A 25,299-nucleotide genomic window follows, 5' to 3' on the forward strand; every position below is an offset into this window, starting at 1 on the left:
ATAGAGAAGTTAATGACTTTTTTCAAGGTTACATTCCCAGCTAAGGTGAACCTGGAACTAGTTAAGTCTAAGTTCTACACCAGAACTCTCCCCATCAGGCCATACTGTGTTTACCTTTGTAGGCCTTTAGACCTTGTTCTTAGGGGCACCTTTGGTTAAACAGGCTCCAGTGCCTCAGTCCATACTGTGACTGGGTTAACTAGTCTTTCATTTCCTAATCCCAACTCAAAGAAGGGCAATAATTCTATCTAGGAAGAACTACAATTCTTTCTAGTGGAAATTAGCAGAATAAGTGTTTTAGAAATTGCTGCTAATGGGAAGAAGGAAATCTGAATCGTTTCCCAAAGTATAAAAGTCTCAAGAGTATGTATTAGTCAGGGTACTAACTGCTACATAACCCCAAAATCTCAGTGGCTTAAAAAGAAATTATTTCCTGATCATGTCATCGTCCAATGTGGGCGAGCTGGGGTGGGAAGGGAGGTACATACGGGGAAGGCTTTGCTCCACAGTCATTCAGGAACTGAGGCTTACTAGTCTACCAAAAGTATCCATCGCCAAAAAAGAGGTTAAGAATCCCTGATCTAGTGGCTTCACAATTCTCTCGGGCCTTGTAGTCTTCCATCAGTTCCTTTGCATCTAGTGGGCTGATGAGGGAAAAAACAGCACGAAGAATCATTCACAAAGTTTTAGAAGGCAGATAAGAAATGACTTACATCACTTCTCTCCTCACTCCATTGACTAGAACTCAGTAATACGGACCCACGTAACTGCAGTGAAGATGGAAATGTAGTCTCTCTGGGTGCCCAGGAGGAAAAGGAAATGCGGCTTAGTGAACACAGAGCATTACCTCTGCTACATTGTCAAACACGTATTTATTGGACTATACCAATGATAATACAAATACTAAATGATAACAACAGTACTAAAGAAAACAATGATACTAAATGCTACAAATACTGTAATTTTGTAAAAATACAAATACCGTAAAAATAATACAGATATTAAATTACATGATACAAATACTATATAATATGATAGCAATACTAAATGATATAATAACACTAAATGATGCGATACAAAATACTGAATGATACAATGATACAACTACTAAATAAACATCTGTTTATGTACCAAGCACCTCCTTGATCTTACCCTGAGAGGAAGAACTGCCTGGACTGAGACAACGGCAGAGGAATGGCCATAAGGGTCCACTCTCTGCTCGGCCCATAAAGAGATGGTTATAGGAGCAGCCTCATTGGCAGGAGAAATGAAGAGACGGGATGGGGCCTGTATTAGAAAAGGTAACAACACTGGGTCCCCCATTAGCTGAGAAGAGAAAGCAACAGAGGGCTTTTTGAGCTTTTACTGAAGCTTATGTACAACTCTCCCAGAACTATTTTCCAAAATTATCTAACTCTAAACCATTTTCTTTTTTTTTTTCTTGAGGTAACACTGGTTTATAACATTATATAAATTTTGCATTTTCTTTTATCTGAAGTAATTTTTGGTTTCTATGTCACACATTAAATAAGTTGATTAACATGATTGCTTAACCAACTGGTTAACATGATAACTGATCCTCAATTCTCGGGACAAGATTATGTCTCATTCTGAGGAGGGCATAAGGCCCGATGGTGAAATGGAATGCCAAGGAGAGAGCAAAGGACTATGGCTAGGTTGTTATCACCAGATCCTAACACAAACCAACAATGGCAGTATTCTGAGCCCTATAAACAGGAAGTTAGATGCCAAAAAGGACTTTGAGGTCAGCCAAGGTGAGCTTGGTGACAGATTTTCCAGATCCTGATAGAACCTGCTTGGCCAAATCTTTCTTTTTTTCTTGGAGCTGCAAGATCTTCTCTTCCACTGTTTCCTCACAAATAAATCTAAAAAACAGACAAGCAAACAATCAAAAACCCAACGCAGAATATCTAATAACATATTCAAACTTCCATGTATGTATTAGTTTTTAAATGAGATTTGTTCTTTTATTTAAGTTTTCTTAGGTTTGGTTAAGAACTTTGTGTTTAGGAGATTCAAACAACCTTCACTAGATATATGTCCATTTAAAATGACGTGACTTAAATTGACTTTTTATTTCTTTCTGAAGCTAAGATAATTGATAAATGCCAAAATAAGCAAAAAATATCCCTATCCAAAAAACTGTAGATCCAGCTTTCACCCAAAAAGCTCCACCTTGATAAGGTCAGAAGGCCTTAAAGTTTATGAAGTTTCTGGTATGTATATTGTGCTAGTTTAAGTACAGAGTGTCTCATTTCTTGGCTAATGCAGGTTTTGCAAACTGGAAATGCTGCATTCATTCACTCATTGTATTGATTAAGCATTCACTATATGCCATGTACTATGCTAGGTGTGGGGATGGAGAGATTAATAATCTTGATCTCAAAGAGAACACAAGAGAAAGACATGAAAATAAACAATGTTAATAATAATAGGACCTGGAAAGTGCTATAATGGAAACATGTCCAGTGTGCAAAAGGAGTAGAAGGAAATCTGTCTGGAGTATTCAGGGAAGGCTCCATTGAAGAGTTAACTCTTAACGTGTCTTGTAGGATGAGCAAGGGAATGCCAGATGGAACAGTGGGGAGGGCATCTGGGGAATGGGAATGTGTGTAAAACTATGGCTGAGTTTTAGAACATGGTATGTTGGAGGAAGCTCAAGTCAGCCAGTCTGGCCAGGGCAAAAGTCAAAAGGACTCCACCATGTTGTACCACAATGGCAGAAGCTCAAGAGGCTGGCAGGGGGCCAGATCATGAGTGGCTTTGTAGGTCATGCTAAGAAATTTAGATTTGAAAGAGGGAAGTGGCACTGGAGATGGGAAGGAAGGGATGGTTATAGGAAACATTTAGAAAATAAAATTAATGGACTTGCTATGTGAAAAGTGGGAAAGAAGGCAGAAACTAGTTTCTGGCTCTATGATTAGATAAACAGTGATACTATTCACAAAGACAAGGAATACAAAAGAATAAATAGATATGAAGTGGTAGGAAGAAACAATTTCAGTTTGTGACATTCTGAGTCCCTGGAACATGTAATAGTAATTGCTGCATAGTGAGTCCTCAATAGGTGTTAGTTTTGAGTTGAATGAGATGAATGCATGAGGGAATAAATAATGGGTGAGTATGTGGACACTCAGATTCAGATATTTAGCAGGGATCTGGATATCTAGGTCTGAAGTCTAGGAGACCTTGGAACTGAAGATATAGATTTTGGACTTACTGGAGTAGACAGGATTATCAAGGGAGATACATACAGAGTGAGCTGAGAAAAGAGCTCAAGACAGGAAAACTAACATAATCACTGTATCTGACAAATTTTGGAATTCATTGGTGCCCCTTAACAAGAGCAGTTTCAGTGGAACAATAGGGGTGAAAGCCAGTTTGCAAAGGTTGAGGAATGAGTGAGAGGTAAGCAAGTAAAGACAGACAGTGACTTCTAATTCTTCAGGAAACTTGGCCCTGAAAAGGAAGGAGAAAAAGAGGCCCATGGCTAGTGGAGTATAGCATTAAGGCAGGTTTTGTTGTTTTTAAAGAGAGGGGGGTCCCGAATAAAGGGACATTCTACAAAATAACTGGCTTGTGCTCTTCAAAAACGTCAATGTCATAAAACACAAGGATAGACTGAGGTATTGCTCCAGATTAAAGGAGACAAAAGAGTCACAACAACTGAAAGCTACTCAGGATCTAGGATTTTCTTTTGCTGTGAAGGACATCATTGGGACAAGTGGCAAAATTGAACAAGGTCCATAGATTAGGTAATAGTATTGTATCTATGTTGACATCCTGATTTTGATAATTTTATTGTGGTTATGTAAGAGAATATCATTTTTAGGAAATGCATATTTTAGTAGTTAGGGGTAAACGTGCATCACGTCTACAACTTACTCTCATATGGTCCAGAAACAAGTTTACACACACACACACACACACACACACAGAGGATATGGGAATTTTTTGGTATTATTCTGGCAACCACGAACTTTTGAGTATTAGTCTTCCAAGAATTCTTACATTATTTTCTATATATCTGAAATTATGTCAAAACAAAAGTTAAAAGCAAAAAATAAAAAGAGGGAGAAAGGAGGGTCCTTTCATGGGCTGCCTTGACTGAGACAAAGCTCACCATTATACACAAGCTTTTCTTCTTTTGCAGGGACCAATTCCAAGGTTACCCCCAAATTGCTTGTGTTCCCGTCCTGACAGTGAGTACCAAAGAGGATGTGCCCCAGGAGCATCACTAATATAGTGATCACCAAATATTTTACATTCTATTAAAACACTGCCTTTCACAAAAGCAGAACTTGGTCCTGGGAGACCTTTACTTACTTGTGTATAACAACATCTTTCTGCTGCCCGACTCGGTAAATTCGGTCACAAGCTTGATCTTCAAGTGATGGATTCCTGTTAGAAGACATGTAAAGCTCAAAGGTACTGACATCCTAGACCAGGGTGGGCAAATCCAGCCTGCAGCCTGTTTTTGTACGGCTCTTAAGCTAAAAATGGTTGTGACATTTTTAAAGGTTTGTAAAAAAGCAAAAACTCACAACAAAGAATATGCAACAGAGACCTATGTAGCCTGCAAAGCCTAAAATATTTACTATCTGGCCTAAAATATTTAAAGAGAAAGTTTGTAGATCTCTGTCTTAGGCTATATTGGTCTCAGAAGGGCTACGTGGGGGACCGGCCCCGTGGCATAGTGGTTAAGTGCACGCGCTCTGCTGCTGGTGACCGGGGTTCGGATCCCAGGCATGCACCGACGCACCACTTGTCAGGCCATGCTGTGGCGGCGTCCCATATGAAGGGGAGGAAGATGGGCACGGATGTTAGCCCAGGGCCACTCTTCCTCGGCAAAATGAGGAGGACTGGCATGGATGTTAGTTCAGGGCTGCTCTTCCTCACACACACACACTAAATAAATAAATATTTAAAAAAAAAAAGAAGGGCTACATGGGACTCAAAGTCCCAGATATCTTCCTGCTCTCTAATGAGGAACTGGGGTCAGATTGCTAATAGTCTCTCTTAGCACTATCATCAGTTGACGACTGTAAGTAACAGAGGTGAAACCAATGCTCAAATCCGGTTACTAACCAGCTGGATAACCTTGGGTAAGTCATGTAACCTTAACCCTCTAGGCTTCAGATTGCTACCTGGAAATATGTGGATTGGCTAATGATCTCGAATACCTTTTTCACCTTTAATACTCTAGGATTCAACTGTGGGAGATCAAGATTTGGCCACCCTGAAATCTATCTCTTTACCTTGATTGTTTTCTCTGAGGGACATTTGACCTCCCCCACTCACTGCCTAAAAAATTTGACATGGTGGCTCCTTCCTGGAACAGATCTATCATGATGGCTATAAAGATAATGTAGGATAGAGATTACAATAGAAAAGGCACCAACAAGCCCCTCTTATCAGAAGTTCTGTCTCTCTGGCCACATTCTCTAGATGGCCCTGCTAGGAGTTGCCAGACAATCACTTACATTTATAAGGGAAATCTCCATTTATAAAGGTATCTCCCTCTCTGTTTTGAGAAGAGAGGGGGATGGCCTCATTTCTAGAGGCTTATCAACGTGGAAGTTGAGGCCTTAAAGCTGCATAATAACCTTACCCTTGTTTACTGTGCTTTAGTGGTAATCTCCTGGAACTGACTCCCCCACCCCCAAAATCCTCCTTTGTCATTGGCTGAACATGGTATTTAAGATGAGAATTTCTGCTATTGTGTTGAGAAACGCAGCGTCCCTGCTTTCTCCCATGTATACATGTTATTAAACTTGGTATTATTTTCTCCTGCTAACCTGTCTTGTTAATTATTTGGCCAGCCATAAGAACCTTAAGGAAAAGGGCAGAGGGAGATTCTCTCTCTTCCCCCGACACAACTAAGAAGATTTAATTGGTTTCCTTCTTTATAGATTCTCATTATCAACTCCAAATTAGTTTCTCATCTTACCTCTTTAAAATCCTGAATAACGTTTCTCCATTTCAGAAAACAGCATAATTCCCAGTCTGCTTTCCTCACTCACATGTATAGGGGAGTCCCGAGTAAGACCTAAACACATTCTCCCCGAAGATAATAACAGGTGGGCCTGTTTGTGCCCATCTGGGCTGCCTGGAGAATCAGACAAATGACAATCGCCAGCAACACTGCCCGGTGCAGCAACCCTGACTGGCACAACTGGAAAACGAAAAACTGGGACTAATTATGACGCTTTCTCCTGGCAACCTACTAACTCATCCATCTCGTGTCCAGGAAAAAGTCTGCTATGCTCCTGGTGTTGAGGCTACATGTAGCGAGGCCCAGGGCTCTGTGTTCAGTGTATGTCTAACACAATTAGAAAATTCCCTTCCCTTTTCCTCTTGGAGTAACATTTCTCCCTCTTCTCCGGGGTTGAGATTTCCTTGGATGTAAACAAATATGTCTGAAATATGGTATTTTGAAGAGGTAAAACTGAGCAATGTAGCTTTTAGCCTTGAGGAAAAGACCCTGCTCCCAGTTTCCATAGCAACAGATGTGCGATTAACAATGAAGTGAATGGACTATTTTAAGTAGTCACTTGAAGCCCTGCTTGCTCAGGAATTCAGAGCCCTCAACTAGCCCTACACCCTGTTTTGATCTGTATTTATACACATGTATGCACAGAGGCATCTCCATGATACAACAAGACCACATTTGTCATAAGAAGTCAGGCCCTACTGTTCCTCTAGCCCACTGGTCTCCCTGCTATGCTGGGACAACTCAAGAAAAATCCAGAATCGTTACCAGTGCATATCCAGAAGAAAAAGATGGTTTCCTCCACTTAGGTTTAGACCAACACCTCCAGCCAAGAGAGAGATTAGCATAACCTTCAAAAGGAAGCACACAAATTAACTTTATACGGATTTGGTCTCATAATACATCTCTCCTCTGTCTCAGGTTCAAGCCCAATATCAGTACAAATAAGCAATATGCTCCTATCAAATTTCTTTCTGCCATCCTAAATGCATTGTTTTAAAACTCTGAGATACTATCTCCCATGCCTCACCTTTGAGAAAATTCTCACTTCACTTTTTTTTGTGAGTCAATCTCAAAACATTAATTGTGTGCCTGCCAAAATACACGAATACTACAATTTAGAGCACTGGGGGTGGTCGGCTCAATAAACTTTCCATTAACCAGATTCTGTCTATGTCATCAGTCCCCCCACCATGGCTATGATTCTCCTGCCTGTCATTCAACTAATGCTCTCCAAATTCTTACCATCTGTAATCAGATGGCTTGTTCTTCCACTTCCCTCCATACTTCCTCATAGCAAAATCCCACCTATCCTTCCAGGCTTGCCTCCTCCACCAAGATTCTCGTGATCCTGACCAGTTCTGCTCTTACTCTCCTGTTAGCTCTCATATTTTATTCTCTTTAGAGTATTTGCACACTTTGCTATGTACCCCAATAAATGTCTAATAAATTAAAAGCACCTGGAGGGATCAAGGCTATGAATATTTTTAAACTGAGGTGCTATGTTAGAATTTTCTCTGTATAACTGAGAACAATTTGCTCTTAATTACATAGCTCTGTGACCAGCTTGTACCTGAGGGCCCCTGGAGCTGTTAAATGCCTCTACCAAGTCCATTCTCTGTTTGGGGTTGACAGAGCCATCAATGGTGGCATAAGTCAGTCCATGCTTCTTAAGGTGCAACGCTACAACTTTCAGCATGCTGGTCCACTGAGAGACAATGACGCTGGAAGGAAGGATGAAGAAAAAACCACCCCTTCAGATAGATTAAACAAACTCATCTGCAGAGCTTTAACACCCCTGTTATTCTCAAGATTCAATTATCAAATGTGGATGAGGAAAGGCCTCCTGCTATGTAAGGGGAAAAGGCACACACTGAGGTCACGTTACAACATTATAATGCTTCCAGTTATTTCTAGATTCAGTCTACAACTTGTGCTAAACGTGGTCAGAATAGAGTGGTGGCTAAACTAATGTAACGACTGCGGCCTCCTATCATTAAGGGGCCTGGCGCTCATCCAGAGATCTGTGGTCCTGCAGAAAAGGCATACAGGCCACCCTCCCTTTGCCAATCAGAATGACAAGCTGCTAGGGCTTCTCTATTCCCCCCATGCTATGTTTTAATTAGAGTTTTAAGTTTTTAGATCAAAATATTTCAAATATACAAATGCAGGTGATAACACACATGTAACGTGTAACAAATAACAGATGGGCCTCCCTGTCCCCACGTACCCAGCTCAAGAACATTCCCAGCCTGCAGGGGCTCCCTGTCTGGTCACTCTCCTCTCTCCCTCTTGCATCTCTTACTCTCTCGCTCTTCTTTAGATGCTTCTTGACTTTGAAACATTTCTTCAGATGCTTAGCTTACTCTGATCCTCCAGGGATTTCCTTTTCAATCAGTGCCACAAATATTTTCATTAGAAATCATAGGGAATTTGTACTATAACCTCAGTACGTTCTTCTGAGCATGACAAGGTCCTTGAAATAAAAAGCTAAGACTAACTATTGGCAATAACAAATTTTCTTAATTACAAGCAATATCTGGATAATGAAATAACACACTTACCTCTTTTGGGACCCTGAATTTCTTCGGATTACCTCCAATTCTGCCAATAGAGACGAAATCTGGGAAAAGGTTACATTAACATACGTAGGTTTAAGCAAATTCACTTTTCTCCATTTTCTCTCCCCTGAATCACTGAAGCGGTCACCCGGATGGCCTCTCTGCTTCTGGTCTTACTTCTCTCTAATCCACTCTCCTCTCTGCAGCCTGAGGCCTATTTCTAAAATATCAGTTTGTCACTCACCTCCCCTGGCTGAAGCCCCTGCAGTGGCTTCCCACTAGGATAACGCTCAGGCTCCTTACAACAACCCACCAGATCCTTGCTGCTCTGGCCTCTACTTACGTTTCCAGCCTCATCTCTCACTATGCCCTCCTCAAACGACACTCCAGTCATACCAAAATTCTTCCTCCACTAAGCCATGCTTTGTCTCATCTTTGTCCATTCTGTTCCCTCTGCCTAGAACACCCTAACGTGTCAGCTTAATGTCACTTCTTCTTGGAGGTCCTCCCCAACCTCCAAAGTATGGGTCAGGTGCCCAGTGCCTATGTGCTACTCTAGTACCTTTTATTTCTATTACTATGGTCTTTTTCATACTATATATTAATTGCTTATTAATCATCTCTTGTTCTCATGACTTGAGATGCTCCAAGGAGGCCGAGCCAGCATATTTCTGGTTCATTTCTGTACCCCTAGCACCTAGCACATTGCTGGACCAGAGAAGGTACTATCCTAACATCTGCGGAAGGAGAAAGTGAAAGAGTTTTACCCAGTTTAATGCCTGCTCTAACTGTTGTTGAAGAAGAGGACCTGTCCAGACTGAGGAACACTTGCTACAGCTTCCAAACAAGCTCTCTGGGTATTTATCAAAACCCCTCAGGGCACATTCAAGTCCACATGGGAGCAGTCAGTAAGAACACACAGCCATGACTTTGGAGAGCAGCTGGGTTCATTCTTCCAGACCGCTAATGTGTATGACCTTCTAAAAGCCTCCAAGGGCCCCAGAGTTCATCCCCAGAATGGTGGAGGAGAAAGAAAATTGGACCATGAATTAGGAGATGAAGAAAGTTCTTACTCTGCCATCACATGGCTGTACCACTTTGGAACTCCCAATTAAGAGCTCAGATTCCTCATCAGTAAAAAAAAAAAAAAAAAGGGCTGAGCCAGATGAACTCTGAGGTGCCCTCAGCTCTTCCATTCTACACTGTTGTTACAGTGGTAACCTGGAGAGGCCCCCACAAGTGAGGCTGCTTTCCAATCTAAACAAACATGCTGATGTCTGGGCAGGAAGTCACAGGACTGTACCATTTTGAATTAGTAGGAAGAAAATAAGCAGGTATGTGAAGTGCCTGGTGTCTTGGCAACTTGAGGTTATGGAAAGTGCTCTGATTGTCACATGAAAAAGCTGGTGATAGGTATTTTGAGAAAACTGCAGTGGGAGAGCAGGATTCATGGTCCATGAGCTGGGGTCAAATTCCAGTAACACTGTGCCTGAGTTTAGGTTTGTGCTACCAAAGAAAATTTCCTTCCCTACATGAAACAACCTTAAATGGTCTGAACTCCTACTAATGGGCTTACATCAAGAAGCCTTGTGCATAAATATTACCTGAGTATTAGGAAAGGAACATAAATTATTAGGAATATAAGTTTTAACCCACTAGCTAACTCCAAAGGTGCTAAGACATGAAGTTTGGCCGCATATGGTGCTCTTCTCTCAGTTATTAGTGGTAAAAACCTAGGTAAATATTTTAAAATTTTAATTAAAAGTAATTCCTAAGTAACATCATTCCCCTGGCAGTGACCTCCTTTCTAGTTACATTTTTTTTAAAAAGCCTTTGAAGAGAGGTTGAGGCTAGGAAGGGCAGCTTAAGACAGCAGCAGAGAGGGAAACAAGCCCCACTTTCAGGGTGTGCAAGCTAACGGAGCACATTCCAAGCCAGCCAACAAAAGGCAGGACTCAAGTTACAGCGTAACTGTGCCTTCCTCTAATAGAACTCTTCAGCCTTAAAAAGCTTTAATGAAAATAGAACAGAATGACTAATGAAGATAGAGGCTGTGTAGGAAACAATACTCACTGATAGAAGCCTTTCGACAAATCAAAGCACTGGCACTCAGATGCACTACACAGTCTCCAGGGTCAGCCTTCACTATTTTCCTTTAAAGCTTTCCTGAAGCAAACTGCTTACTCACTTAGGCCCTGTTGCTAGTGTAAACCTGATAGGCTCCTTTCCTAGTCATCCACAACAGAAAATCTGCCTTGATGCAGGGGCCAGCCCAAATCCCTCTCTGAAAGCCCACTACTATGTAATAAGACTCTAGTTTTATTTGTGAAATAAAATCATAATTTATGATTGGAAGGAGAATCTGACCAGCTAAAATCTAATAGTTCTAGCTCTGCCACCAAATGGCTGTACCAGTCGGAGAAACGTGGCGCTCTCACACAGGAAAACAGGCGAGGAATCCAAGTCTTTCTACTAGAATAGATGGGACAAAAGTACCTTGGTGCTCTCGCGCGTGTCTTCAAAGAGCTCCACCTGGAAGCATTCACCATTAAGGGAAACAGTGGAAGACGGCTCTGAGTCACGGAGTTCAGACAGGGTCAAAGCACTGAGCTGCTCCTCCAGGGAGAGGACCAGGCCTTCACTCTTCAGTTCCGCCGGATCCAGGGCCTGCGCAGAATACCGGAGGGGACAGGAGCAGGGGGCAGTGGAGGCAGCAAGCCATAGTACTTGCCAATGAAGAGCTGCCTGTTTAACACTTCACAGAGCAAATGTCCTGTCATTTATCATCAGTGTCTCCTCAGAGAAATTCTGATTAAAATGTAATCTCACAAGGTTTTTCGGCAATTAAAGATAAATGAAATGATGGAACTTTTTAGAGACTTGCCAGACAGATTACATGATCATTCTATTTTCTCCAGCTGGAACAGTGTAGTTAATTAAGCTATTGATAATCAAAATACAGTACTATAGTTCCTCCAAAGAATAACATACTCCTCTTAATTATGGATTTGCCTCTGTCCAATGTAAAGGCAACTTTTCCAACTGTATAAATACTTGAGTTTTCATAACTAGACTTAAAAACCCCAATACTGCCTAAAGGCAGAAAAAACTAATAACTAAATTAGCTTTATTACATCCTGAAATATCTAAGTATTCATAAATGGTTTCCTTTTAGGGGCTGGCCTCATGGCCTAGCACTCAAGTTTGGTGCGCTCCACTTCGGCAGCCCAGGTTCAGTTCCCAGGAGCAAACCTACACCACTTGGCAGTGGCCATGCTGTAGTGGCGACCCACATACAAAACAGAGGAAGATTGGCAACACATGTAAGCTCAGAGGGAGTCCTCCTCAGCAGGAAAAAAAAAAAAAAAAGGTTTCCTTTTTAACAAAACGCCACTTTACGTTCTAAAATAAAGCTTATTTAAACCAAACCAAAACAAACAATAAAAGCTGTTCTCAATACCATGGGAATTATCAAGAGCAATAAAGATTGATATAAAATAAAGTAAAATAAACAAGCCTCCTCTTTTCTGCCCCACCAAAAAACAAAAACACCCCAAAACCCCATTTTCCTTGATCCGGCCAACTGGATCCTGCAGTCACAGGAGACTGCAATGGACTTCTCCTGCAGGCCCTCTGGGGTACCATGCTAGGGCTCTTCTTACCGACTTCAGCAGAGAAAGATGACAGCAACACTGCCGGAGTCGCAGCAACTGTGACAGTATGTGGACGGTGCTGGATCCCTGCAAGTCTGCTTCCACGGGGTGTCCAGGCCCAGGGGACCTAAACTCCTGGGCCACTTCCAAGGAGGAAAACAAACCAGAGGAAACAGTACAGGGTTTAAAACAGAAATACAGGGAAGAATCAGCAACTAAATGAGGCTATTTTAAACTTCTTTAATCTGAGATTCAATAATATAACTCATTCTACACCAATTAAGCCAAATGAAATATTGGTTTTCTTTACAGACCTACTTGCATTTTAATAAAGCAGATTTCAAAAATAATTAAAAAGAAGTTTAGATCACCAGGTCTGGTATGGTTTGAAGTTCCTAGCTAAGGTCAAGTCTCTGATACCAAGAATTCACAGCCTCCCATTTCGGTAATTTTACTGAATTTGAATCAGCATTTTCATTAGTTGTGTGTATTTATAAGTGTCCCACTGCTTACCTCTACTGAATGGATTATCAGGGCTTCTTCCAGATTGTTTGTCCCCCCTTTCGTGTCTTTTTAGATAGAACTGCAGAGCTGACCTGCCTCAGATCAAACAAGAAAATGTACATGTAATGGTCGCTAAGACCAAATAGGTTTACAACCGTTATTGCTTAACTGTGCTTACAGTAGGACCTTGAAAAATGATAACAGTGGATTTGTTAAATGATGTCAGGATCATAGCAACCACTGGCCAAAGGTAATAAAAAAATAAATAACTATTTTAAAAACCAAGTCATTTAAAATGATTAATAAATATATTAATGCTACAAGATATTATATTTAATATTAACTAATGTATTGCTATATTATTGTTTATTAATATTAACATATTATTTATATTATAATATTTATTAATAAATACTAATAAATATAAGGTATACAAAGAGAAAAACATATTCACGTTGGAAGTGAGAGGTGTCAAGTGGAAAAGAGTAAATCTGGAATTCAGGAAAGCACAAGAGTTTTAGAGAACGTACAAAGAACAGATGACAAGATTTACAGAGTAGTTTTTTTTAAGTTCCAATGAGACCAGACAGACCCGGTGCAGAGACCACACCCCAGGATGTCTATGCAAGGAAGCCAGTGAAGAACAGGTTCGAAAGCCTTTAATGGGTATATGAGACAAAGGTGAGCTGGGGGAGGGGGAGGGGTAAGGAGAGAGAAAGGGAGATTTAAAAAAAAGAAACGCAGATATCCAACTTATCAATTATACCATAAGCACAGTTTGAGGAAACCTGACCCTCAACTCACTCCCAAGCAAAGGCAGGAATAAAACAACAATACATGTGAGAAGGTGCTTCTTCATTGCACACACCTTGATCTTGCAAAAAGGACACTGTAAACAGTCTCTTCATCTTCAGAAAGCTTTAATCGATGCAACTGAAATTTACGCTGGGGCAGCATCACCTGGAAGAGTAAAGAAAAAAGCATCTGGGGGGCCGGCCTGGTGGCATAGTAGTTGGGTTTGCGCACTCTGCTTTGGTAGCCCAGGGTTCGCAGCTTCAGATCCCAGGCACAGATCTACACGCTGCTCATCAAGCCATGCTGTGGCGGTGTCCCACATACAAAATAAGACTGGCACAGATGTTAGCTCAGTGACAATCTTCCTCAGGCAAAAAGAGGAAGATTGGCAACGGATGTTAGCTCAGGGCCAATCTTCCTCACCAAAAAAAAAAAAGCGTCTGGGATGAAGTTACACAAATGAACTGAACATTACAGAGTAAATTCCCCAGAGCTGACACTGGAAATCTAGTCAACCCCTAGAGAGCAGCTTCCACCCCTCCCTAAAAATAGGACTGCTCTAACACAGAGCACAACAGGACTACTGTGACACAGGCACACAGGACAGCAAACCTAGGGCCTCCTCACAGGAAAATGGGAGACTCAGAGGCTCCTAAGCAAAGCAGACGGCTGTTCTGCCCCAGACAAGGACACAGTCATCCTCCTTCCCTGGATCCCGGAGGGGCAGGTATAAACGAGATTACCAAGGGCCTGCCGGTGGAGTCCAGCTGGTCTTTTGTTCTCCTCAGCAAAAGACTCTTGGTTAAAATACTTAACCGTTCTCCTCCTTTCTTAGAACCATTGTCAACCTGACTCTTCCACAGATGGAACTCATCAAATGGAGAACAACGGAGAAATCTTTTTTGTTGGGGAAGAAAGACAGAGTAAGAAAGGAGAAGTATGGGAGGACGGAGCAAAGGTTCAAAGTAAGAGATAAGACAAAAAACAAATCAGATTTTCTATTATATCTGTCATCCAATCATTTTTAAAAGTGAATTTCATAGCAAAGCTCTGCTAGACAGATCAAAAGGATCCAACTCAATAACAAAAACCACATTATAAAAACGTGAATTTTCCCATTAACAATGTCTTATCCTCACAACAGGACATATAACCAATAGCTAGAATTTATTCCTAGAGCTTCAAATGCTAGCAAAGAAATTCCATATCCTCTTATGGGCTGACTTGAATAAAAGTGAGTACTTTAAAATCGGCATTCTTTTCTGTTTGCTTCAAATAAATTGTAGTCCTGACCCTAGACCATATGTTCTAAAGCAGAAATAGCCCAAAACATTCACTGGACTGAACAAGATGACTTTTGTTTCCTCTAATTTAACCTGTCCTATATTTTTCTATATCTAGGGGCTGGATGTAATCCAAGTCCTATATCAGCCAGTCAATCAACAGATTATTTTCTCATAAATATTAATTCTTTTGCCTTTTAAAGGTTGACAGGCTTGCCATCTGCTACACAAGATAATCTGGCACACACCAGAGTTTTATCGTGAGATATGAAATAATTATGAAGGGTTACTGACAGGGTTCACATTTACATAATCCCAAAGAGTTTACTCACTTCAGCAGTGAATACATGTCCAACAAGTTGTTTTGAATGGGGGTTCCAGTGACAGCCCAACGGGCATGGGCTTGGAGCTTACACACAGCTATGGAAGTCTGTACTCGGGGATTCTTAACATTGTGAGCTTCGTCCAGTATGATTCGAGCCCAGACTATTCGAAGCAAAGGTGTTGAGATACCCTGGAAGAAACACAAGCAAAATCCACAACAGTATGGGAAAATGCACATGGCTTCAAGAAGACAAGGGGGAATAACAAACAACTATTGAGGACCCACTCTTACCTTCAAGTTTGAGGGCTTAGAGCTGGTACACTGAAATAAGAATCAAGCTTAAGAAACCAAGAGTGGAAACTCTCAATGGATACAAATAAACAAGTCATTTGAGAATCCCAGTCCTTGAGCTTAAGATGCTTAAGAGTAAAATGTTTTCTAATTTGAGTTTCCATTTATTCTTTTAACCCATTTTTGAGTAACGGCTATGGGTCAGGACTACACTAGGTGTTGAGACTGCAAATTCACTCATTCAATAAAATATTTACTAAATTCACTGAAAATTTACTAAAAGTCTACTTTTATATGTAAAATCCTAAGCAAGACACAGTTACATAGGACAATTCCTACCCTCAAGGAGTTCACAGTCTAGTAGGGGAGAAAAACAAGCATAGAGATAATTATGACACAATGTATATAGTAAATCCCACCGGATAATTCAATAAAAGACAGGAGGAATGCAGCCAGTCTTGTTCACTGCTGTAACCCTAATACCTGAAGTACCATCTGCCACGTAGTAGCTACCCAATGTTTGCTGAATAACTAGAACGCTACGACGTAGATAAGCACGAGGTGCCAGGAGAGGTGTTCATTCTAATCAGGGGAAGGTGGGAAGGGAGTGGTCCAGACAGGATTCTTGAAGCAAGTTAAAAAAAATTAACCTGGGAAAAAGAATGAAGGCAAAGATTCCATTCAGAGAGAGAACACAGGCACAACATGTGACATGGTGTGGTAGGGGGTACACATCCCTTGTACGACTGAGTATTAAGAGCCACAAGGAGGGCTAGGGTGTAGGAGATGAGGGACAGGCGAGCAGGGCAAGAGCATAAAAAGCCTAATATGTCATGTAAAGGAATTAGAGTTTTAGTCTGAAAGCAATGAGGAACCACTGAGGAATCTGAAAAGTTAATCATCTGCAGGAATTCAGAGTTGGTCCTAAGATGGAGAAGCATTCTAGAGATCTCCCCAAATAAGAAATCTGTGAATATCCCGTTGTACTAAAAATTAAAACATATGCAAAGGATTAGTTCTTGCAACAACAGTGAGAAAAGCCCCACAATCACTACGCAATACAGCCTCCACGCTATGTAACTGAGACTGCCTTGGAGGCACAAGCAAACGTTCAGGTTTTTCTCTGGTTATCATTTAGCCTGTGGCCTCTCTGTAGCCTTATCATTTGCAACCTCTTTTCTGGGGAGGTGAAGGGAGGCAGAAAATGATGGCTTAATACCAAAATACTAGTAATGCAATACTAGTCTTCATGCTAAATATAAAAAATAGCCTGAGAGTATACCCCAAAGACTCTAAAATAAAAACTGCAACAAGTGAGGCTTTCCTATATTCATGTGATGATTACCACCACAACTGCAATGAAGTTATCATTAGCTCTAAAAGACAACTAAATACTATGCCTCAACTTCTATCACTGAGGAGGTTGTTTAGAATAAAAGAGAAGGGACAGAGGCAAGAACTCTTTGTTTCCACAGGTGGAACATTTAGGACAGTCCTGACCTCACAGGACAGTCCCTTTGCTATCTCTGATGCTGTGAAAAGACTCCGGGTAAATGAGGTGTGGCTCCAACTACGTCCCCAGCAGCCCCCAGGCCTCACCTCCACACTGAGGTTTGCACCTGGGATCTCTCCGTCTTTTTTTGCTGTGGGAATCTCCTTGGCCAGAAGGCTATAGGTAGTGATCACGATGTCATACGTAGCGAGGCTGCAGAGATATAACACAAAGCGAACAGTAAACGACCCCCTGTGACTCTGACAACAAAAGGCCGAGTTGATCCCTTTATAAAAATGCCTACAGCTAGAAGGACAGACGGGCAGAATTCCTTAACTCACGTCCTTAAGGCACACACATGTGACTCTGGAGAGGTAAACTTTACTCACTTGGCTTCCTTATCTCTTACCTCTGATCATCTTCACAGTCTATTCACTATAGCTAGAACAGCCTCTCTCTTCCCATTCAATGCTTCAGAAAGGAAAATCTCTGGCTGGGGTCATATTAAGCTTGATATGATTTGGCAAGAACAGAAAGTAGGGTAGGGTTGGGAATTAACATTTAATAATGACTTGAAAGAGATGATATGAAAGTCCCAAGGAAGTAAGAATCCCTCAAAACATTGTTCACCTTACACCTATGATGCTTTGTCCTCATCATTTTATAATGGATTAGTGAAAATCCGTTACTCTAGCTTTGACATTTGGGTATAAAAATACATGCTGTAAACTTTCAGTTTACCTTGCCTATACTCTTTACATGTAAAGATTCTTAATGAAAGGCACTAATCTTTTTCCAATGAAGCTTAACATTGTGCACCTGAGAGAACTTCAATCAATACTTTTGATAAAAATGATACACCTAATTCAGGGAGGCAGCAATGTCTACATGTTGCCTCAGCTTCGTGTAAAGAAGTATGATTGAGAATGATTCCAATCAGTCAACTAGTACAGTCTGAATACCAAACCAGGTACGATCAAAGTGTAAATCAAGCGAGATGCAATTTATTGCTAAATAAAAATCAAGAACAAAGGCAGGCACTTAGAGTACTCTATGCTGGAGAAGGCATGCAGGACTGCCATTGCCGCCCCGGTACCTTCCGTCTGCTGAAGTGCCCTCGGTCGTGAGAGTTGCTGTGTTCTAAGACTGAAGGTCACCAATTTGGCAGTTTACCCCTGAAAGACTACTGCCCTGTTCTTCAGGAGATAAAATATCCAATATCAGTGGTCAGAGAGAGAGATTACTTAGACACAGAAACAACTTTATTCTTGACTAAGATCAGCAAGTATTCAACCCAGACCATCACATCGCAATCAGGAACGAGAAACAATTTCTTTAAAACCAAAAGACAAAGATTAGGACTAAAATTACCATCTGGGGAAACATTTTCTTTCCTCTTTCCCGATCATCCCCCTTCAGGAATTTACAGTTAGGTCTAATCCTAAACTCTTGAATCCAAAACTTCTTAGATGGTTCATATATGAAAAAAACAGCCATAGAAATATAATCAGCCTATATCAACTAATCATTAATATTATATCAAGATGCTCTGTAAGACTGAGCTGGTTCCATTCACACTAAGAGAAAAAGAATGTGAATTTGCAATCAGAAATTCAACAACCATGAAATAATTGTGACATATCCTCTTTTACCAGGAGAATGCTGCTGCTACCTGGCTGACCACTCAGGCATCTCAGGCCTCCTCACACAGCAGCTTGTGTTGGGGATAGTGACAAGGTTATAGCAAAAGAACACCATTCTCTCTCACGATGTCTCTCTCAGTACAGGTGAAGGCTATTTAGTGATGAGAGTGCCTTTGGTCTTCACAAATATCATTAATCCTGATTAAATGAAATCTCAAGGAAAGTAGGTAAGGTCAATATGGCTCCTTAAACCAAGATGCTGAGCATCGCCTACTGACTGCAACATTTCTGTACTTACACTTGAGCATGCTGATCCCGGTTTGGCCCATGATAGAGACACACTCTTAGTGTCTTGTTGCTCACACATTTCTCTACTTCATTTTTCCAATGATGGATCAGGGAAGCAGGACAGACAATTAGTGTTCCATGGGAAGTAAACTCAGAGGAGTCTTGAAAGGGGAAAGAAACCAACACCTAGTTATACTCATTAAATAGCCTTTAACTTCTCAAAGGCATTACGTCTTTCTCTTGACTGACTTTCTTCCTTCAACCAATATTTTTTAACAACTGCTACTCTTATTTCTACACATAGCTTACAGTAAAGTAGAAAATGAAAGAGACAGTCTTTTAAGCCAAAACACTTATTCCTTTATTTTCCCCTATTAAAGCGTCAGAGAGAGGCTAAAGAGGGAGAGGAAAGTGAGTACATGACCTCAGTCTAAAAAAATAACAATGCACTTTCACAGGGCAGCCAGAAGGCAGAAGCTTGATCATTTTCTAACTTCTCCTGAGTTGATTCATTACAAGGGAGTATTATTATTTTTTTCTGAAAAGCATAACTTAACTACATCTACATTAAAATATAAGTATAAAAACCCTGTTCCAAGATAATCAAACAAGACTTTAGAACCAGTTAGTGATGGAGTATTTGTACCACTGTCCCCTTACCCCTTTGTGTGTGTGTGTGTGTGTGTGTGTGTGTGTGTGTGTATGCACACATGCTGCTACTCCACACAGGGACACAGGATCCAGCTGCAACAGTGGTCGTTAGAGGCCCTGAGAGCAGACGGCCACAGATTTTGTTAACTATCTAACCAACCAAGATATGTACTTGTGTACGTGGCAATTTATATGTGATGTTGTCTACACATAATATATAAGACCTTTAAAGCCTTATACAGTTATTACATTTTAAAAACAGAGGTTGAAATAAGATATAAATTGTCTAGGATCTGGAAACTTCTGGACTTTCAGAAACACAGAAAACAGCTTCTGCCATGGTGGGTAAAATCTGAATTTGTGACAGAGCTTTTAATATATTATTAAAAAAATAATATATTAACTAATTTGGATCTACTCTGTATTTATATCCTCAACATTAACAGAAATAATCATCACTATGTTTAAACTAAGTCTTCTAGAGCCTTAGCTTTCTCCATAAAATTTTTTCTAACCACAGGTCAAGCTAAGTTTATATTAAAAGGTAAAAAATGATCACTTATAATTAGCATATTCAGCATCAGAAATGATACCATAGGAAAGTAGTCTAATACTGGTTTTCCAATAGATTAATTAAATATGATCAAAGGTGTCCTTTCATAGCTTAAAAATTTCCATTCTCGGCTGGCTCAAATGATTTAGGAAATGGTAGGCTAGGCACTGCGTACCATCTTTGGAAAGCCAAGTCAAAGGCGGGTTTTTGTCTTCTTTGTTTTTCTCTTGATTCTTCTGGGTCAGGATGAGTGCAATCATTGTCAGAGTTTTTCCTAATCCCATATCATCCGCTGGAAAATGAAAACAAAGATAGGAGAGTCAATTACTTAGGGCAAAGAATCAACTCAGCTTCAAGAGAAGACACCACTGGCAGACATTAGCCCTTGTTCTCTGCTGTCAGTGCCACTCCAGCCACTATTCTTCGCCTACCCTAACGAGTCCTTCATCTTTCTTATGAAGGTGAACCCTAGCTCTCGCTATTTTGAGATCTGGATCAAAGACAATTACTGTGACTTTTGTAAAACTTAAAACTTGTCACTTAGATCTTATTCCAGTCTCTGTGTTATATGGTTACTTATCTAACACATTCATTGACGTCTATCTCAGTTTGATGATGTTGCCTAGTCTTTTTATTTGTCATCCTCCAAAAGCAAAAAGATCCAGTGGACACATCCTACTACCTACTTACTGGTGCTATCACATTTCTGGAGTTAGAGTCAACTCAAAACAGTCTTCTTTCCCTTATTCATCAAAGAAGGGCACAAACTAACATTCTTGGGTATTGTTATTGGGCCAGTCATGAAACTTATCTAATTTCTTCTTTATACCCTATAAAACATTACTATCCTCATTTTAGCAGTTTAAATAATCATTCTGACATAAGCAGAAGCAAAACGTCACAGCATGGGCTCTGGTTCAAATTCTGGCTCTGCCACTGTGCAGAAAGAGAGCTAACACAGCAGTCCTGACTACTACCCTAGGAAAGGCCTGCTTACAAGGCTGGCGTCTGGGAACTCAGATTTAAGGAGGATTCTCACCATTCCCAGAACTGATAAGAGTGGCTCATTGTGCCTGAACTGTTTGTACAAACAATATGGTTTATGCTGAACATCTGCTTTCCTTCTGGGAGTATGGAATTTCAGTACCCACCAGGCTGAAGCTGCCAATGTGACCAGCCCTCCAAAAAAACCTTGGGCACAATGTTGGCACATTTCACGTGTTGTCACAGCTCACTGCTAGGAGAATTAAGTATGCCCTGTGTGACTCCGCTGGAAAAGGCCTCTGGAAGCTTGCCCCTGGTCTCCCCTGGACTTTGCCTCATGAGCCTTTTCCCTTTGCTGACTTTGATTTGTATCAAATCAAAATAACTTTATTATTAATTATTGTATAGTAAATTATAGCCACAAGTATGACTATATGCTGTGCATCCTCCTAGCAAATCATCAAACCTGGAGGTGGTCTTGGGACCTCCAACATGGCCACTTACTAGCCATAGTGGACATTTGTCATGTTTTTAGAAGTTGAGCACCTTGGAGAATTTTAGTTTGACAAGTCCCCAAAGCAGAGCCTGGAAAACTTGCTTTCTAGGCTCCCATGCAGCGAAGGCACTGGCAGCATGACCTGGCTCTACAGAACACATGTACTCACATAAGACTTTGGTTCAGATGTGAGCGACTTTAGAAAAGAGGCTCCCTGTGAAATCCTTTCTGCAGGAAGGGGTGGAGACAGAGGTGTCTGGCTTTGGGGAGTCAATGCCTTCCTCTAGCACTTGATGCAGCAAAGCAGCCATGACAGTTTCCACAGGACACTCAGTTTACTACTTGGCTTTGGCTGTGCTCCGGGAAGTCTGGCCTCCAGCCTGGCCCTCCACATCTCCCCGACATTCTGGTGCCGCCAGAGAATAAATTTTCCCTCTGCTTCATCAGCCAGAGACAGCCTCTACTACTTGCAACCAAGACCTGACCGATCCTACAGTCGTGCACTCTTGAGCATACTGTAACCTTTCTACATCTCGGTTTCCTCATTCATAAAAGGGGGCCGGCCCCGTGGCTTAGCGGTTAAGTGCCAGAGCTCCGCTACTGGCGGCCCGGGTTCAGATCCCGGGCGCGCACTGATGCACCACTTGTCCGGCCATGCTGAGGTGGTGTCCCACATACTGCAACTAGAAGGATGTGCAACTACGGCATACAACTATCTACTGGGGCTTTGGGGAGAAAAAGGGAAAAAAAAAAAAGGGAGGAGGATTGGCAATGGATGTTAGCTCAGGGCTGATATTCCTAACAAAAAAAAAAAAAAATAGAACCCACCCCATGGGGTTGCTGAGAGGAGGGAATGAAACAATACAACAGCACATTTGTTAGCTCTTATCATAATACCAGACTTACCCAGTATTCCTCCTTGCGGCTTCTGACTTTCCCGCCATAGTAACCAGGCTAATGCCTGCTTCTGGTGTGGTAGCAAAGGGATCTGACAAAGGTAATAACCAAAAGTTTAATATAAATTCCTCATGAGAGGCTTTGCTGGATCCTGGCTACATGGACTCCGCACTCTACTCTTTTATTTTCTGCAAGTGATCCTCCCAATATTCTAGTTGTCATATAAGCTGCTCATTGCACCTTCAAGTCCCTGACTCCACTCTGTCACCTTGGGCAACCATACGCCCTGGTCTGCCCAGGACAGTTGTGATTTATGCCTACTGTCCAGTCTATCTATCAAAAGCCCTCTCTCTCACTCTCAAGCAAGAGTCCTGGTTTGTCTGCTTAGTCAGCCAAAGTCAATTTCTACTGCTTGCAACCAAGACCTCTGACTGGTCCCCCGACTTTCACCAGCAATTCCATTGGCTTTTCCTCATCATCTCTGAAATCTGACTCTCCTCTCTATGGCCGACGTCCCAGTCTGCACCGCTAGTCATAAATTTCAATAGCCCTTTAACTGGTGTCCCACTTTTAGTCTTTTCTTACTTCAGTTTATCTTGTACTCTGTGACGAAAATAATCGTCATAAAACACCTCTGCTCAAATTCTACAGTCATTCCATAATATCTCTTGAGCTAGTCCAGTCTCAGTTCTTTGCCAATGCAAGGCTCCACAGCCAGGGAGTCCTCCTGATCAGTAACATCAGCTGCTGCTCCCAGCTCAGGTACTGATGTCACCCGATCATCACTTACTAATACCAATCTGTGTATCTTCCCTCTCACCACCACTCCCTCGAGCTGGAGTGTTTGGTTTCTATCCTCTCTGCTATCTTTAGGCTTGCAGCTTCTTTAAACCACAAAGTAGGCAGGCAACAAATAATTATTGACCCAGAGTGACTTTTCTTTTATTGTGAATCCCTTTTGTAGTTTGCACACAGTCTATAGTACATTACAATGCACATTTCATCTTTGTCTTAGAGTCACTTTCCAATTGTTTTATATATGTTGTATATGCCGTTTCACCCCAACTAGTTCATTATGAGCAGCAATTCCTTTGCATCCTTATGACACCTATCAAAGCTCAGTAAATGGATCCTTTAATGCTGCAGACATACATAACTTTATGACTTCAAGAACAAAAAGTAGTGGTTTTTTTTCGCACTGCTAAACAGAAAAGAAGAAAAATACTGCAAGAGAAGCCAAAAAAGTATTATCTGTAGAAAAGACACATCAGAATGGCACTCTGCCAGGCAGTATCACAGTGGTCTCTCTCTTCCTGGGCACTGGGACAGTTACAGGGCACTCTGTACCCTGAGTCCTCCCTGGCTCACCTTCAATCCAGCCGGATCCTCTGCCACAGCTGTCTCACTGGGACACGACTCAAGTGATCGATGCAGTGCATCGATGGCTTCCTTTGTGATTTTCCACCCGGTGTGAAGGCAATCTTGGTGTGTAGGGCCTGCATACACATAGGTGTTACCCAAAGGTATCACAAGTTTTATGTCCTGGATATAGCTGCAAAAAGGCAATTCATGATCTGCCAGATGATGGATCTGTATGGACTGAAAGTTCTTGTCTCCAGCTTCTCCTAGCCTTACAGTCTCCTCTATCCCCATTCTTTGTTTATTTGGGTTTTTTTAATCACATAAATAATTATAATAATAAAGGACAAAATAATAGAAAGTATAATGAAAAAATAAGATAACCCATAATATCTTTGTTATTTTTTTTTTCCAGCTCTGAAGAGGAGGCAGAGAAAAAGGTAATGCCAGTATTTTAGGAAGCCAAGATCTCTGGGGCTGGATGCAAAGAAGAAAAGTCAGCAATAGGAAAGGCCAAGCTAGGTGAAGTTTAGGCAGAGAGGGAGAGAGGGCCCCTCAAGTGCATGTCACGAGCCCACTGCCCTGCATTGGGAAATACTTCAGTACTGTTAACCTCCTCACTCTACACAGAGAACTGCTACTGAGGTTAGTTTAAAACTACAGGCGTGTCAGCTAGTTGCAATTTTAGGGACGAGGTATCCCAAATACAAGGTTTCTAGACAAATAAAAATTAACCATTTAGGGCCGGCTCCGTGGCTTAGCGGTTAAGTGCGCGCGCTCTGATGCTGGCGGCCCGGGTTCGGATCCCGGGCGCGCCCCAGGGCACCGCTTCTCCGTCCAACGCGAGGCCGAGTCCCACGTGCAGCAACTAGAAGGATGTGAACCTATGACATACAGCTATCTACTGGGGCTTTGGGGGGAAAAAAATGAATAAATAAAATCTTAAAAAAAAAAAAAAAAAAAAAAAAAAAATTAACCATTTAAATGTTAAAATGTTTTTAAATGAAAACTATTTTAATGGAATTCTTTCCAAAACATATTACATACTTTCTTACCTTAATAATCTAACATAATGTAATTTTTCTCTAGGTGACTCAGTCACCGTTATGATTACTGAACGATGCTGCAACAGAGCAACATTCTCAAAGCGGTCCCGAGCAGCATGACTGTGACGGACTTTGACAAGCACGATTTCTCTGTTCCCTTTTAGAGCGCCCTTAGCTTTACCCTGCACAGCATCCATTTCTCACCTTCCTTATTAACTACTGCTCTTCCCTTCCTCCCTACCTTCCCTTCCTCCCTGTCCTTCTTCTTTTTCCCTTTCTACATCTCTAGCAGTTCTCAATTTGAGAAAACTGGCTTTAGCTTTTCTAGTCACTGCTGGCCAGCCTGAGCTCCTGTCCAGGTTCATATTACATATCAGAGCAAACCAACAGATCCTGTTACATATCTGAGGCTCTACGTGGGATCTTCATTCTGCAATGTGAGTTTGAGTTTTCATTCACAAACAT

General features: G+C 41.3%; 1 protein-coding gene across 5 annotated transcripts in view; it reads right to left on the reverse strand.

Annotated features, from left to right (window-relative positions):
- Positions 1-853: 853 nt before the first annotated feature.
- TTF2 (transcription termination factor 2) overlaps positions 854-25,299 on the reverse strand; it is a 42,379-nt gene continuing 17,933 nt past the window's right edge. For 3 of the 5 annotated variants that reach the window (XM_087444839.1, XM_087444835.1, XM_087444828.1), the window contains 16 exons: positions 23,798-23,925; positions 22,439-22,520; positions 20,228-20,344; positions 18,859-19,009; positions 17,025-17,130; positions 15,142-15,323; positions 14,270-14,423; positions 13,600-13,691; positions 12,741-12,823; positions 12,237-12,370; positions 11,071-11,241; positions 8,578-8,636; positions 7,587-7,737; positions 6,782-6,864; positions 4,348-4,422; positions 854-1,886 (listed from right to left, as the gene is read on the reverse strand). In XM_087444839.1, the coding sequence (XP_087300965.1) occupies positions 1,742-1,886; positions 4,348-4,422; positions 6,782-6,864; positions 7,587-7,737; positions 8,578-8,636; positions 11,071-11,241; positions 12,237-12,370; positions 12,741-12,823; positions 13,600-13,691; positions 14,270-14,423; positions 15,142-15,323; positions 17,025-17,130; positions 18,859-19,009; positions 20,228-20,344; positions 22,439-22,520; positions 23,798-23,925 (1,913 nt within the window). In that variant the 3' untranslated portion in view covers positions 854-1,741. Of the gene's footprint in view, positions 1,887-4,347; positions 4,423-6,781; positions 6,865-7,586; positions 7,738-8,243; positions 8,400-8,577; positions 8,637-11,070; positions 11,242-12,236; positions 12,371-12,740; positions 12,824-13,599; positions 13,692-14,269; positions 14,424-15,141; positions 15,324-17,024; positions 17,131-18,858; positions 19,010-20,227; positions 20,345-22,438; positions 22,521-23,797; positions 23,926-25,299 lie in introns of those variants that run through there. The other 2 variants (XR_015555486.1, XR_015555485.1) reach the window with 2 other exon arrangements.

Source organism: Ceratotherium simum, chromosome 2 (genome assembly GCF_057802395.1).
Source record: "Ceratotherium simum simum isolate JZ-2026a chromosome 2, ASM5780239v1, whole genome shotgun sequence".
Classification (NCBI taxonomy): domain Eukaryota; kingdom Metazoa; phylum Chordata; class Mammalia; order Perissodactyla; family Rhinocerotidae; genus Ceratotherium; species Ceratotherium simum.